At 38.7% G+C, this 16,601-nt stretch overlaps 1 protein-coding gene across 4 annotated transcripts; it reads left to right on the plus strand.

Annotated features, from left to right (window-relative positions):
* Window positions 1–2: 2 nt before the first annotated feature.
* LOC120776003 (8-oxo-dGDP phosphatase NUDT18) lies at window positions 3–16,323 on the plus strand. 4 transcript variants are annotated; one of them, XM_040106464.1, is made up of 3 exons: window positions 3–106; window positions 14,890–15,179; window positions 15,238–16,323. In XM_040106464.1, the coding sequence occupies exons 2-3, from the start codon at window positions 14,903–14,905 to the stop codon at window positions 16,008–16,010; spliced, it is 1,050 nt and encodes a 349-aa protein (XP_039962398.1). In that variant the 5' UTR covers window positions 3–106; window positions 14,890–14,902; the 3' UTR covers window positions 16,011–16,323. The 4 variants fall into 4 exon arrangements, with proteins under 4 accessions (XP_039962398.1, XP_039962373.1, XP_039962392.1 ...); XM_040106439.1 differs by having other exon boundaries at window positions 44–67; window positions 15,238–16,010; XM_040106458.1 differs by lacking the exon at window positions 3–106 and adding an exon at window positions 10,669–10,692 and having other exon boundaries at window positions 15,238–16,010.
* Window positions 16,324–16,601: the final 278 nt, after the last annotated feature.

Here is a 16,601-nt window from a genome sequence, read left to right on the forward strand (position 1 = left end):
ATACCTATCATCAGCTGTGAGTTTTATTGACATTTCACAAAAATAAACAATCCCCTGCATTTGCACGGTATGTAAAAACCATATAGGATAAATAAACAATCAAATTGTAAGTATATAATTTGTCTAATAAATTCTACTTTTTATAAATTTACACTTAAGATTTTGTAACATGAAAAAAAACATTAAAAAAAGAAAGAGTATGTGAAATTGTGTGATTTTATTAAAAAAAACTTGCTAAAACTAAAAGTACTGCAAAAGTGAAGTGGTAAGCGTTTCAGTATCCTTTATATACAGTTTTGAAAACTTAATATAATTTTTAGACTTATCGCATGCCGCCCCATAAACGTACAAAAGGTTTACTGGACGTCAGTGCTGCAAACAGTAAGCGGCGACGACGATGTTTTACAATAGATGTGACGCCGTCACATTTCCATGACAAATTTTGGAAATGCCAAAACGCTGTTTACTTTTATTAAGTAGTGACATGTGACAAATCGTGCAACCAACATACGATGAGTTCTTTTTACGCGTGGAATTTTTCCTGACAAAACAAATCATTGCAAATACTTGCACGGATTTTTCGAACATTTGGCGCAATGTCTCGAACAAAAGACTCTAGCGGATTTGTACAAAACAAGGCAAAAATGCTCCATCATCGATGCTATTGAAAACATATCATACATGAGACGTTGAAAGACATCAGTGCTGAATGCTGGAGCAGTGGATGGTATTTTTGTCCGAAGGTAAGTTCAATGTGATGTTTGCTGATATTAGAATAAGAAATGAAAAGTATTATGTTTTTTTTTCAGATTGGAAAAGAGCCAAGCCACAATTCATAAATAACCGATGAAATAACACATATTGAAACGCAAACCTGTTAGAATACTGCACTCCGGACTACGACAGGATTCCTCTTGATGTCTCCTATCGAGCACCTGCATAATGGGGCCCATATGTTCCCAGTTAAGGAGCATAATGAACTCCGCTCCAGGCAGTTCCTGCTGGGATGCTTGCACAGAAATCATCTTTGCAGCCACCTGCTTGGAGCAGAACCGCCTCCTTGGAACATCAAGAGGTCCTAAACTAAGACAATATGTGGACCAGACCCCGGGCCCAACAAGCTTCCGACAAGCACTGGCCGCCATTCACAGTGCAGCCATCAACACCTTCACCGACTTCCTTCCAGTGAATGGCATACTCAGAGTCAAACCACCACCCATTGCAGACGAAGAGCTCGAGTGGCCGCGAGAAATGAAAGTGACCCTTGCGCAGCTTCGTTCTGGATACTGTAGTAGGTCAAACTCTTACTTATACAGAATAGACCCCGACAAATCCAATATATGTGGGTGCAATGAGCCTCCGCATGACACTGGCCACTTCTTTGCATGCCCCACCAACCCAACTCATCTGACACCTCTCTCTCTTTGGTCCGACCCCGTCAAAACAGCACGTTTCTTGGGCCTTCCTTCCTTCGACGACAACTTAGCTAATCCTTACCATCCTAACGAGGACTAGGTACTCGCTAAAACAACAACAACAGAAGGATGATATGACTATTGATGATATAAAAGAACATTTGAAACTTGGCGAAAGCAGATTAAACGAAGAAACAGAAATACTGATAAAGTCCACACAGCAAATCAGTGGATCTAATTTTGAGAAACTTTAGTTCGAAAAGTCTACGGGGCCACCAAATAAGAATGGAAAGAAATCATCAGCTTAGACTGTGAAAATGATGCGCAATCCAACGATGCTAACATCTTTGCAAATACTGACATAAAAGGAGTTAGTCTTGATGAAATTTGCATCCGATTTGATGGCAGTGATGAGTTATCTCATCAAAAAGCAACTATCGAATTTCATCAAATTGAAAACTGCAGTGAAGTGGAGCGTAAAACGCGCAACAATGCACCAATTATTACGAAAAAGAATAGCAACCAAGTGTAAAAGACTACTTCAGTTAAGATAGCAACGCAAGTCTAAATTTGTACAGCTAAATAGATGCAGCTATGTTGTTGTTGTATCTGCAGAGTAGTAATTCTTAAAATAATTTTGAGAGCTGCTGCCGTGTTGACAAATCATTATATCCGGATTGGTGATATCAGGCGTAAGAATTCGTGCCTTTTGATTAATGGGAAGGAAAACCTCGTAACTCCCGGAACCACCATAGGGAATTTTCATTGAATTGTCCTCAAATGATTGTACGATATTGTCGTCAGGCAATGGAATTATACGTAATAGCAAAAGTTCAAAATTAAACCTCTATTTCACCGATATTTGCCGCCTAACACTCTTCCCCACTAAATCCACAGGGCGAAGGAGTACAGACTCGACTTTGATATCACAGTCGATAGAATTAAAATTCCGACTTTCAGCAACACTAAAATTTTAAACGTTACACTTCACAAGTTGCAGCCGGCAGTAACTGTAACGTCAAAGAAACTTTGATGGCAACCTTCACGGTAATATTCCGCCCGTCATCAACTACGTAGCGCCGAAATGATTGCAAACTAAGAAGCTTTAGACGTGTCAGGACACTGTAGTCCGTACGATAAAAGAGTGCTCCTTGATATCTCTCGTCGAACACTAACATAATGAGTTATGTTAAGGAACACAATTCACTGCATTCCAAGCAGTTTCTACGATGTTTTCGTAAAAATCTGCTTACACCGGAGCTGCCTGCTATGAGCACCAAGAGGTCATTCCTTAAATATGTTGACGATATTGAACAGACTACGGACGCAACTAACTTCAGACACGCACTGACCATCCTCTACAGTTAGTTGGAGTCATTAACATCTTTACCGACTCCTTTCCTGTGAATAGGGTACTTGAAGTTAAACCACTACTCATAGCAGACGAAGAACTTGAGTTGCCCGGAGAATCTAGTGCACCAAATATGTGTCCTGCAATGAGTCCCCGAATGACTCCAACTTCCTTTTTGGATGCTCATTGAACCCCACCCATTTATCGGATTCCGTAAAAATAGTTCGTTTCATGATTCTACCGTTAGATGGCATCGACGACAACCAACTTGAATCCTACCACCTAAGCGGGAATTAGATAATCGCTACAAAAATATTTTGTAAACATTGAATCAATAAAAAAAAACTCAAAATCATACAAACACCCACTGGTTTATAAATTGTTCACATCATTGCTGCGTTTGTGGCGAAGAAACAAATTTAAATTTCAATCAACTAACAACATCTTCACGAATAACTATTTAAAGCGCATGAACGAGTTAAAAACAATGCGAAACTCGCACAGTACAAAAAGAATTACAAAAAGATGTTGTCATCAACATGATACTGAAATGCAATGCAAATGAGTTCGGCGGTCTTCTTCGATACGCGACGAGCTAGCTGACCTTGACCGCCAACCGAGATTTGTGCACGACAAAATATATGCTTCTTTTTCATGAAAGTATAAGTAAGCCACAAACTTTTGGCACGCGCAATACAAGTGAAAACTACATTTCCATGTGCAGTTGTGTGTGATTGCGGTGAAAGTGAGAAATTCAGCGCATTCACTGCCAATTAATGTGATTGTTAACTTGCTAAATACTCCACTAAATTTTGTTTATTATTCTTAACAGTTGTGTGCGGTATTTAGTTATAAAAATGAAAATATTATTTTACTGTTCTTGATTTTATGCATTTATTTATAACTTTACCCAATTCACGTTCATAATTTCTAGAGTGCCAATCAGTTTGAACTCTAACGGGGAACGTGCATAAATGTTTCTATACTCTTGCAACATGTTGCTTCAGAGTATTTTAGTTTTGTTCACTTAACGATTGTTTGTAGCACCTATAGCTAGTCGAAGTACTTTAGAGTTACATACATACATATGTATAAATAAATGAATAATACAGGGGACGAGTTAAATTCCAATTGACTATCGTTCCGTTGTTGTTGTACCGGCAAAAACCATTCCCAAAACAACTTTGGGGATTGTCCACGGAATGATCCGTTGTTGTTGTAGCGGCAGAATTATACCGAGTTGACAGTCCTTGGCCGCAAAAAAATCCGGGTCCGTTCCGGTTACGTAGACCCGACTGCCGTGTGAAAGATCTAACTCATATAACGGTTATATTGAAAACTCCTAAAAGTGCGTTAACTTAAGGAGTCAGTAGGGTAATCCGGCCTGTTTTTTGAAATTTTTTTCAAAGAAATTTTTTTTCTACAATAGAACTTTTTCCATATATCATGAGGTATATCGTGAAGTGTATAAACAAATTTTTTTTGCGAATTTTGATGACATCTGTCAGAGAAATGGCTGGGTGAATGAGATGCGTTTTTTCACTGGCGGACGCGCTTTCTCATGTTTGGATCATCTGAAACACAAAAGCCCAATTTATCGTCCCTATTAGAATCATGAAGAAATGTTGATAAATAAAAAAATAATTAACGTTTTTTTTTAGTTTTTCTCAATTTTTTTTACATAAATTTTGTCATAACATTGTCAATAAATTATAAAAAATTATTAATCTAATATGGACGAAAGCCAGGCGTTTTGTGAACACTTAAAAAAGAAATTAACCAAATCGGTTAAGTAGTACCACCGGAATCATGTCCGCCAGTTTAAAAAAGTGTGTTTTGAGATAAACGCGTTTAAAGTTTGAGTTGTGCACTCCGAGCACTCCGAACGTCGAGCGGTATTAATATTTTTGAGCCTTTTTCGAAACCTTCCCTTAATTCTAAGGGTATAAGGGAACAGAAAATGAAATGAAAAATGAAAAAAATTTTAAAAAAGATTACCCTACTAACCCCTTAATAAATAAATACGTCAAATACATTAAATTTCACATTCGAGATGGTACGGAAGGACTACATTAGACTCATTGCAAGCATTGAACAGTAGCCGTGAAACCCTCCACGTTTATGTAAAAAATGTAATATCTCAGGAACTCCTCGTCTAATATTAACTAAATTCGGTGCATAATATAATCCTAATAATCGTATGTTACTATGTGAAAATCTCTAAAATCAGGCAATCATCATCCCTAGTTCCCATACAATACCATACTTTTTCCTTATACTTGTTTTTCCATTTTTTATACCCTCAACAGAGTATATTAAACTTGGCACGAAGTCGAAGTTTGTTACACCTAGAAGAAAACGTCCAAAACTCTATAAAATATACATACATACATATATAAAAATGATCAGCATGACGAGCATAATCGATTTAGACATGCTCTTCTGACCGCCTGTATATACACGAACTAGTCCTTCACTTTTTGAGATATCGATCTAAAGCTTAGCACACGTTCTTTTCTCTCCAAGAAGCTGCTCATTTGTCGGAACCGCCTAAGGCATATACTATACATAGCTGCCATACAATCTGACCGTTCGAAATAAAGTGCATGCATAGAAAACTTTTTCATTTGACGATTATCTTCAAGAAATTTAGTATAGGCTATTATCTAAAGCAAATTATCAATAAGTGAAGAAATCGTTAAGATCGAACCACCACAGCATGCAGCTGCCATACAGTCGGTCCGTCAAAAACACCTGACCTCCTTACTTTTAGTTTTACCTCTACCTTAATTGTGCTTATATATGTACATATTTATGTATACGGGTTGTGCATACCTTAGAAAATAATTGTTACAATTTATAGCTTTTCGAGTCCGTTGTAGGTACTCATAAAGCGCATAGAAAATAGAATCATCAAGTCTACGACTCAACTAAGCATAACTAGTGTTTATACGCTTCAATTCACTATTTAGCGTTTATTTATTCATGTACATACTTATGTACATATGTACATACTTATGTACATATGTATAGATGTATATAATTGTGCTTTTAACTGAACTTTCTTTTTATCAGCGAATCGAAATGAATTTTTTCGTATAAAAATTTCGAATTTCTAACATTTCCTTTCTACCCTTCATATTGTCATAGAAAATGGAAATAATATATTAAGATTTGCAAACCTCTCTTGAAAGCATATTTCACAGTTGTAGGTACGTTTGTGTTAATGTAGGAATAGAAGCATATTTTGTCGCATGCCGCTGTATCTCACAGTCGCCAATAAATGTCTTAGTTTATTAGTTCAGAACTCTGGCCGTACCGCAAGACTTACACATAGCAATCATTAAAGTGGTAACAGCGCTCAATCACCGTGTCTAAGTGCTGACTGTCAAACCAGTAATCTAACTCTGCAGAGAATAATGATTTCAATTAAACTACAGTGTTGTACAAAAAATATGATTAGTGCAAAATCGAGACAAAGTGGCTTCACAATATCTGGCGATGTCTTGAAAATTTGATTGTCTTGAGATGTCTTGAAAATTTGAGTCACCCAGGCTCCTCAAGGTTCACTTGCGTCGAAAACTCTCAAAGATGGAGTTTACATCCATTCGAAAGACATGACCTAGACAGCGTAGCCACTGTCTCTTAATTCGCTGAACTATGTCAATGTCGTCCTATATCTCTTACAGCTCATCATTCCATCGACTGCATCATCGTCCATGCCCCTGCACCATAGAGCAGGACGTGGATGATAAGTGACTTGTATAATATAATCTTTGTTCGTCGAAAGATTACTTTACTTCTCAATTGCTCACTTAGTCACTATAGTCACTGAGTGATTTATAGAATTTAATCTTTGTTCGTCGAAAGATTACTATACTTCTGCCTACTTAGTCCTACTTCCAAACTTTTGCTACTTTTTTGCAAAAGTTATTCTGTGTTGGATTTCGAGGCTGACGTTGTTGTTGGTGTTAATGTCGGCTCCAAGACAGACGAATTATCTACGACTTCGTAGTTATGACTATCAACAGTTTTTTGGGAGACAAGCCGCGAGTGAAACGACTGTTTGTTTGATGACAGGAGATATTTCGTCTTGCCCTCGTTCACTACCAATCCGATTTGCTTCGCTCCCTTATCTAATCTGGAGAAAGCAGAACTAACAGCGCGAATGTTGAAGCCAATGATATCAATATCATCGGCGTACTCCAGCAGTTGTCCACTCTTAGGAAAAGTTGTGCCTTCTTGATTCAGCTCTGCAGCTCAAATTATTTTTTCCAGCAGTAGATTGAAAAATCATACTGTAGGGAGTCGTCTTGTCTGAAACCTCGTTTAGTATCGAACGGTTCGGAGAGGTCCTTTCCGCTCGTGATGGAGCTTTTGAATTGCTCAACTTCAGTTTACACAGCCGCATTAGTTTTGCGAGGATACCAAATCTCGACATAGCGGCAAAAAGCAACTTCTTCTTGTGCTGTCAAAAGCAGCTTTAAAATCGACGAAGAATATACGATGTTGAGGAGGCTTATCCCGCGGTAGTTCGCGCTCAGAGACCATTTTGTGGATTGAGTAGAGCACACTTAAATTCCAATCGTCGGGCACGCTTTCGTCCCACCATATTCTACAAAGAAGTTGACGCGTGCTACTTATCAGTTCTTCGCCGCCGATTTGTTGTTCTTCAGACGAGTAATTGCTATACGAACTTCTTGATGGTCGGGCAATGGAACTTGTGCTCCATCGTCATCGATTGGGAATGGGGTTCACCATCCCCTGATGTTATGCTTTCACTGCCATTCAGCAGGCTGGAGAAGTGCTCCCTCCATTACTTAAGTATGCTCTGGGCATCAATCACTAGATTACCTCTGGGGGTTCTACAAGAGTATGCTCCTTTGCGCCTCAATTATTCCCTCAGGTTCGCTGGATATACCCCACAAATATTTGTTAGTTCTTTAACTCTTTTACATAATATACATATGTACATCTTTCGGAGAACTTATAGAACAGTTCATTCAGACAATATATACGTGGTAAGAGATATAAATTTTCTTTAAATTCCAAAATATAAAACATTTTGCACACGTTTGTAGCTAACTCGCTAACTTTTCATTAGAGAAAAGAAATCAAATTCACAGGTGTCATCTGAAAAATTACAAAAAACATAATGGTACAAAAGAATTCAAACAAAAAGGTAACAAATACCTTCTATTTAATTTCTGACTTCGCGTTTAGAGACATTCCAAACTGTCATTCGCATACTCAGCTCGCTTCTCAGTCATTCATTTGTTAATATTTCGAGTAAAACACAAACCAACACCCATGACATACATACATATATGCGCAGATCAAAACAAACTGTAAACTTGTTACCAAAGCACAACAGGTATTTACATATGTACATTCATTTGTTGTTCACAACAACTAGATACTCCACTAACCAACCAAATAACCTGCTAGCTTGTGATACTTTAGACTCCCTTGTAATATAGTTTATTCGCTTACAACTAATGACGGCTTGCCGATCGCATTTGTGGAGCTGCAACGAGCATAAGTAAGTCATGTGTGTATACGGTGGCTTCTGATAAGTTGGTTCAGCTGAGATTTACCACTTTTTATATAAATTTAGTATTATTCGGTATTCCGCATTTGATGGGACCGGTGGAAACTTTTATTTCTAACGATTTAAATATTTTCATTAGTATCCTCCGAATTTACACATTTTTTATACCTAGACCACGACCGGGTAGACTTTAGTTCCAACAGTGACTCTTTTACGACCTCTATTGATTTGTAAGGAATACAAGGACTTAACTAGAAAATATCGGGTTGTGAATAAGTTGTCTTAGCGATGAGATCTTGTTTCGTCATCGCGTGTCTCTCGTATGACCTCTACTCTATACGAATTTTGCAAAAAATTACTGTCTTCTAGTATAAGACACACTTTAAATGTTAAAATGGTACTACAAAATATGTAAAGTACATATAATCGAAAATTTTCTCAATAGTTAAAATAACAAAAAAATAAGATTTCGAATCAAAACTTTCATTCCGAATGATTCCTAGTACAAAATTTCTTCTACATACATATATTTGACTTTAGGTTGCATATACATACATCATTTCAAAATTCTCTACTATCGATGTTGTCTTCAGCATAATGAGATGTAATTGTTTCCGAACTTCATTTTTCAACTATTCCGCTTTCGAGCCCTCGATGAGGGATTAGTTGAAATTGCCTAACAAAGCCTAACCTAGGATTAAAAGCTTTCCAAATCGCGAATTCACAAATACTATGGCCCCCTTAAATTCTATCAAGTTGATATATTTAAACTAGCTTATGCCCTGATCTGTTGAAACATTGCTTTATAAATTAAAGATTTTATTCTATATTTATGATGAGTCTTTTTTTTGTGAGGGGGTTTCCATGGCATAAAATCGCCCAATTATCACAATTAATAACAAAAACAATTATTTTCTTTGTACTGCTTAGAGAGTAGGTGGAAATATACTTTTTAATTACGTTTGCTTCTTTAAAAGTTCAAAAGCTTGTTAGCCTGAATTCACACAAAAATTCCAAAAAGCCAAATAAATTTAACCTAGAAAACCGCATAAAAAGTTGAGATATTTTCTCTATAAATTAGGGATCCTAAGAGAATATAGATCTACACCAAATAGCTATGAAAAGCTTTTATGTAATAGTAAATCATTCAATTGTCAAAATTGAAATTCAATTGAATGAAACTTCTCTAGAAGAATGAAATACTTAAAAGGGTTACACTTTTAAGCTACCTTCTAGTATATCAAATCAAATTATAAACCTCGAAAGCGATAAAAGTGCCTTTTCCATATATTCTCGCATAAAGCTGAGCTTCGAGTTGTAATTTAGAGCTATACTTATGGTAAGCTTAGTATCATCACATCGATGGGTAGTTTCATTTCAAAGAGAATGTCTACACAATTAACATTAAATATCGTCGGGAAAGACGTCGCATATTTTACGAAACCCTGGCGATATTCTCCTGAAGTTTAGGTGACCAAAGTACAGCATTGGCCGCTGGCAGCCCCGAGACAAATTTCGCCTTCTTGTCGCGCTCTATACAGGGCACTGCAAACTCAGGAAGCACTTGTCCAACATAGGCATAGTGTCTTTCGCAAGCTGCCGGTTCTGTGATATGGAACAGGAAACCTCAGAACACCTGGTTCTGGATTGCCCAGCAATTTGCAGAAGCAGGCCATCTACATGGACAGAGATCACATCACCTCACTCGCGCTCAGCAGGCTCCTGGAATTGTTCAGGATGCCGGACCTTGGTGACCATATGTGTTATAGGGGAGGGCACAATACACCGTAGGTCGCAGTACAAAAACTCAATTTTTTTACTGTCTACTATGTATATTAGGAGACCAAATAGTATTTGTGAGAGCTCCGAAATGATATGAAGCAGAACAAATTGAATGAAAAATGTTGAGTGCCATGAAATATGACGTCACGTTAGTAGCATTCTCTTTGAGAAATTAAACGATTCGCAATAATAAGAAAGCATTCGAACATGTGAAGAAGCGAAGATGCGAAGAGCAGCTTATAAAGCTTCTTCAAATGTGCGCATAAGACATTTCCATGGCAAATTACAACCGGTATTTTACACTGTTACCCTATGCCAGCAGCAGCGCTTGGTGAAGAAGCAAACAAACCGCATAAACAATTGGGGAAACAGTCACGATTCAACATTGTACCGTGTCTCGCGCAGAGCGCGCACCGCAGTGAACCAATACGCGCAACAAACGGCAAAACTTCGAAAACAAAAAGTTAGCAGGAATTATTAAAGTCACCCAGAAAAAATAATAAAAAAAACGAAAGAATTTATAGAAACAAAAAAATAAAAAAGAAATTGTGCTACAAACAACAAGAACAACAGCAAAAGCGGTGGTTCTGCATGTAAGTGTTATGTGTGCATTGTTAGCAAAAAGACGTTAGCTACGAACGCGAACGCGCATGCCAACGAGTTCGATTGATTGTTTGGGTGCGATGTTATTTGAAATTTGCATAAGAAATACCAAACATTCTACAACAAATTGTGTGGGAACAACATTCCTGCGTCTAAGCTTACCTGCATACCTGCGCGCTTAACTGTAGATGTACATATATGTATGTGTACGAGCTGTCATAATTTTGGAATTTTTTGGCAAGCAAATTTTGATATTTCTGCTGGTTGTAATTGTTTGAAATAAATTTTCATTTAAACACTTCGCTTTGCGTGAAACTGCTTTGGAGAGATCACTGGCCGCTGGTGTTGTGCGCACTTTCACATATCTACGTACATACAAACTTAGTGAAAATTGTGACAATCACATCCTAATGCTGAGCGACAGACTTTGCAGTCCGTCTAATGACTTTCTTCTTTCACTGCGCAGGCGCACGTACGCGAGACGCGATATTCTATAACATGTTGTTTCTCTATTTTCTAACGATTTTTTTGTTGTTTTTTTTTTCTACTTGCATTGCTTTTGCATTTTTGCAATTTTTTTGCATTTTTTTGCTTGACTCACAACGCAACGTGCTGTCGTTACAAAACTGTATTTACAAAAGCTCTGTCATTCAGTCTGTTGAGTGCTTTATTTACCGCTTCGAGACCATTCACATTGCAACTGCATCCGCTTGCAACAGTCTCAGCTAAATCGCTGAAATCGTAATTATCATTAAAGCCACAAATAAACACGCTAAACGCGCTGCCTCCTATTTCTTTATAGCGCACACGCAGCTTGCAGTTACAACTCCTGTAGCAGCGAGCCACTGCCAACTGTCACATATTTTGTTTTGCCTCACAACTCTCCTTTGTGCCCCTCCTCTGCGCGTATTTGTAATTTCTCAAGCTTCGTATGTCAGTGTCAGTGTGCTGTCACTTCGTTATAAATGGCAGTTTTCTTCGCGTAACTGTTGTTGATCTCCATCGCTTTGCTGTGCTCATCACTTTTATCTTTCTTCTCAACTAATTAGTATGTGCACTCAACACTTGTCTATAACCATTTAGTAAAATACATACTTATTTCTATAGGGCCTTAACTTCGACACTTCTTGTAAACATTGCCGCCATAATTACCGCTTATTCTACCTACTATTTACCCACTATCTTATCCACCCATACGTTCTTTATATTGTATTTTGTCATTTTCTCAAATTTTCGCATAGTTAGGTGTGTTATTGACGCGTGGAGGCACTGAAAATAAGGCGAAGTGTGTCATCTGCTCTGCGTTTTGTTTTTGTTTCCGTTTTTTTTTAATTAGAGCCTCTTTCTTTAGTGTGTTAATGTCATCTCCAGCACGAATAGCAAAACCAAACAGAAAAAATTACTCATCATTATATTTATATTATGTAAATATATTTATAAATTTGTATGTTAATTAGTTTGAGACTAGTTTTAAGTCAGTTAATGTTCGCTTAACACGACGGACGAGTCGATTGCTTTAGAAACTTGTATTTCACTCAAAACAAAGCGTGTGGATTCAACAAAATTGATCAAAGTGCCTTCTTACAAGCAGTGTACTTATAACTTAGCCGAATATATTTATATTAAATCTCTAATAGACGCTTTATGAAGCTTCTATTAGTTGCAGGCGCTTTGTAGTTAACCGAAAAGAGAGTGACCTACCAGTTTTAAGCCACCTAGAAAGAGCCGATTAGTTTTTGTAGAGCAACATTTTCACGAAAGATAAAGGTACATCACACTGAGATTGGCTATTGTCTGCCGATTTGCAATCGATATTGGAAATTTTTCAATATTAGTCAGTGCTGGTATCAAACCTAGGTCCTGCGATGGTTTGGTGCGTACCTCTAACTGCTTAAAGCTATAAAAATGCCTCTGAAGGCCAAATAATACTGAAAAACTTAGTATATGGCTTTGAGGTAGTACATGTCTTTCGATGTCGTTAATTACTATTTTTTCGCTAACGCTTAATACAATTTTGACATCAAAAATAACGCAACAGAATCGTAAACACTACTTTTCAGCCGCCGATCTTGTGTTTACATCTTTATCGTGGATCACCTTGCTGGTGTCCATCTTTGACGAGTGCTCAAACTGTACTAGGCCAAACAATTACAAAACTGCCTGAGAAGTTTTTTCAGAACGAAATCGTTCTAACGTCTAATAGCTTAACCCGACCGCACTTATACAAACCGACATATGTATGTCTATTGAGAAAATATTGGACCCGATATATGTAAGCTTATAAAATCTCTCGGACCAGAGATCGACAAACCGACAACTTCTTCGAAAATTGCACATTTGCCTTAGACAATAGGTCACGACAAATGTCTTGAATATGTCTCGTCAAATGAAAAAGTTTTCCATACAAGTACGTGTATTCTTCAGGAAATTTATCATTTATGGATATTTATACTTCCTCGGCTGTCGTTGCCTCGTCTATGTCTCTAATATCAAACGTATCTGCGTAAGGCATGTCGCTAGTCTTTGAAATCTCCAGAGCTTCTGTGCGGTTCAGCTTTCATTTTGGAGGTGTTTTGCCTCTTTTCACAGGGGTTTGATTTAATAGCTCGCTCAGAGGCAGCTAGCTCATACAACCAACCGGAATGTTTAACGTGGGCACCTGCTGACGACAGCCTTACTCCACGGTACTCAAAAGTACACGGATCAAATCAAAGTGTTGATCAGCGCCCTGAAAATGCCAGGCATTTTCAGTACCAATTGGCAGTGTGGAATGGGCACACTAACCACCTTGGTGGGGTTCGAGGCCCATCTAAAACCTCTGCCGTGCTTTGGGTCCGGCACCCGGTTGCAATACAATTCCACATCGAACCAACAAAAAGTCAGTTCTACCCGCATTTGGGTACAAACCACAACCACCACGATGCATGAGCAGATTGGAGTTACCTCCAAGGGCTCCTGCTCCCCGTGGTACCAGAATTAAGTCTCCGGTCAGACCTCGTAGCCGAAACTACTACCAGTTGAGCTTCCATGCTAGCTCATACAGTGTGATTATCCGCCCCCATGACTTGATGAATAGATCGTCTCATTCCACCCTCAAACATAGTTACCAGATTCGCCTAAAGGCCATGTGCTCATTTTCACTTTCAACTTCGATTTGGTTATTAAGTGTGGTATTCATATAAGTAATTGAGTCCCCCCTCGGGACCATGGTTATCTTGCCTCCGTACAGTACCAGGTCAGCGTTAATCGGGAGCAAGACTCAACCGGAAATTGCAGCGCCAACTCAATGGCGGAAAACATCGAACGTAACTTGCCGGGGTTTTAGTTGGAGCGAGGGGCATAACTTTAACCGGCAAAGCCATCTCAGGAAGATTTAACTCCGCTTATTAAAGTTGCCGAATGTACCTGTCAGCTCCAATGTATAAATTCCGAGAACCGTTTCCAGTAGGTTTTCACCAGTGTCTTACTGGGCTGGGAATCGGGTATCCCTTTTGGAAGAATTTTGCAATTTCCATTTTATTGTTGGTTAGTTCACCCACGACTTTTTTTGGTTTAAGACTTAGTTATGGACGGTGTCGGTTCGCCTCATCACTGAAACTTCGTCAGGTATATATAACCTTTTAAGCTACACCCGTATCAACTATCCGCCAACTGCTGACTACGACAGTAGCCCAAGCTCTGTGTATGCGTCGTTTGGGTAAATCTATTCGTAAAAAAAACGGAATTATGCGCCGACAATTCTTGAGTTTTGCACCGCGATAATGCACCATCGCATACTACATTGATTCTTCCTGAGTTTTTCGCCAAATTTCCAACGAATATCGTGTTGCGACCACTAGATTTAGCTGCGTGTGACTTCTGGCTATTCATAAAAATCGAACGACCGCTTATGGGAAACTGTTTTGAGTTAATTGAAGGCCTCAAATGCGCATTGAGGGCTATTAAGGAAATTGACTTGACGATCTATTTTGAGGATTGAAAAAACAAGTGTATTGGGCAAAGGGAGATTACTTTGAGAGGGGCGATAAAGATTTTATAGAAAAAATTAAGAATATAAAAATTATGCAGAAAGTCTTACTATTTTTTGCTCATAGTAGTATGTAAATTAAAATTGGAATGGAATATTTTGATAAATTTAATTTGGTTTTACAAATTTAATATTTGAAATAAAATAATTTATTTTCTAGCCTGCGCTTCAAAATGCCCCAAACCAACTCCCACAATGCCGCCGAGAGCATTGAGCAAAAGTTGCTCGGAATTCTCGCTGCTCAAGATCTGGGCGATATAACGCAGGAGCTATGCGATTTCTCACTCGAAGAACAGAATGCCACAGCCGAGGCGCAGGGCATACAACCAAGCGCCTCCGCAGATTACATACCTGTGCTAGGAAAATCGGTGACATACATAGTCGCTAGCGTATTGTTCAACGAGAGGGATGAGGTGCTTATGATGCAAGAAGCTAAGCAATCATGCGCCGGTAAGTAAATATTTAATGCATATATTCCCGTGATAGTATTGTATTCATCTTATTCCAGGCAAATGGTATCTACCAGCTGGGCGGATGGAAAAGGGCGAGACCATTTGCGAGGCTGCTGTGCGTGAGGTTTATGAGGAAACTGGTCTAAATGTGGATATCACAACTCTACTGGCCATCGAAGTGGCGGGCGGCTCATGGTTCCGTTTTGTGCTCACCGGTCGCGTCACAGGCGGTCAGTTGAAGACACCCGCTCAGGCGGATAACGAGTCATTGCAGGCGAAATGGATCGGCCGACTATCAGAGTTGCCGTTACGCGCTAATGACATTATAAATTTAATCGACATTGGCCGCTCGTACAACGAACGCAACTCGTCACCGCAAGCGCCACCCTATCACCCAGATGTTTTGCCAACAAAGTACTCACATCACAAAAATTATTTGCGTGTCGTCGCGGTGATACGCAAACGTGCCACCAATTCGTTGAATGTGCTTGTTAGTGAAAAGAATGTGCACCATTTCCCCACGGTCGAGGTGCATCCACAGCGCAGTCTTCACTCGACGCTACGCAAATTTATGATCGAGCTATTCGGCGCGGAGTTGCCACAACATCGGCCACACGGCATACTCAGTGTCGAACATTGTCCCTCGCCAATGCCATACACGAGCGATGGTATTTGCCTGAATGTGTTGGTAGTATTTCGACCGCCTCTAGAGGAAGTGGCGCTTATTGGCAAATGTACGTGGCATGAGTTGAGTCGTCCGCTCGAGGAGAAATTGGGGCGCATACTGTCGAGCAAACATTCCACAATCCCCTTGAATGTCATACGGTAAACAGGTGTGTTGGTGCACTTGGGGTTGCGTTTGGGGTCTGGATTCGGGAAGTGCAAGAGAGCAGGATTCAGCAAAGAATAAAATAAATAATTAGGTGTAATATTTGCGCACATAATTAAAGTGAGCTAAATTAAAAACAAACGTGTTTAGTGGAATCTACGGAGCTGCAGTGCTGCGCTACAACTTTTACTACTTATTTGCAATAATATTTATTTTTTAAATATTTTGATTTTATATACACCAATCATTGTTTATTAAGTTGCTGTTATACAAATTTTTATGTTATAAATAAAAATTTCATGTTAACTACCTACTCAATTCGCTAACTAAGTAAAGATATAAAGGAAGGAAATACGATAAAATTAATATCTTGAGGGGCCGTTCAGTATAACGAACTATCGCAATAACGAATTGTAGGTTTAATGAACAATTAGAATTATCTTATTGATGTTCCCATATTACGAACGCTAATGCCCGATTTCACAGTCCATACTTAAGTTCTGCCCCAATAAAATCTTAGCTTAGCATTGCTGCAGACTGAGTAGTCGTTTGCGTTTCACACGTTTCAAATTGTATTATGATATATGGCAA

Source organism: Bactrocera tryoni, chromosome 1 (assembly GCF_016617805.1).
Source record: "Bactrocera tryoni isolate S06 chromosome 1, CSIRO_BtryS06_freeze2, whole genome shotgun sequence".
Lineage (NCBI taxonomy): Eukaryota > Metazoa > Arthropoda > Insecta > Diptera > Tephritidae > Bactrocera > Bactrocera tryoni.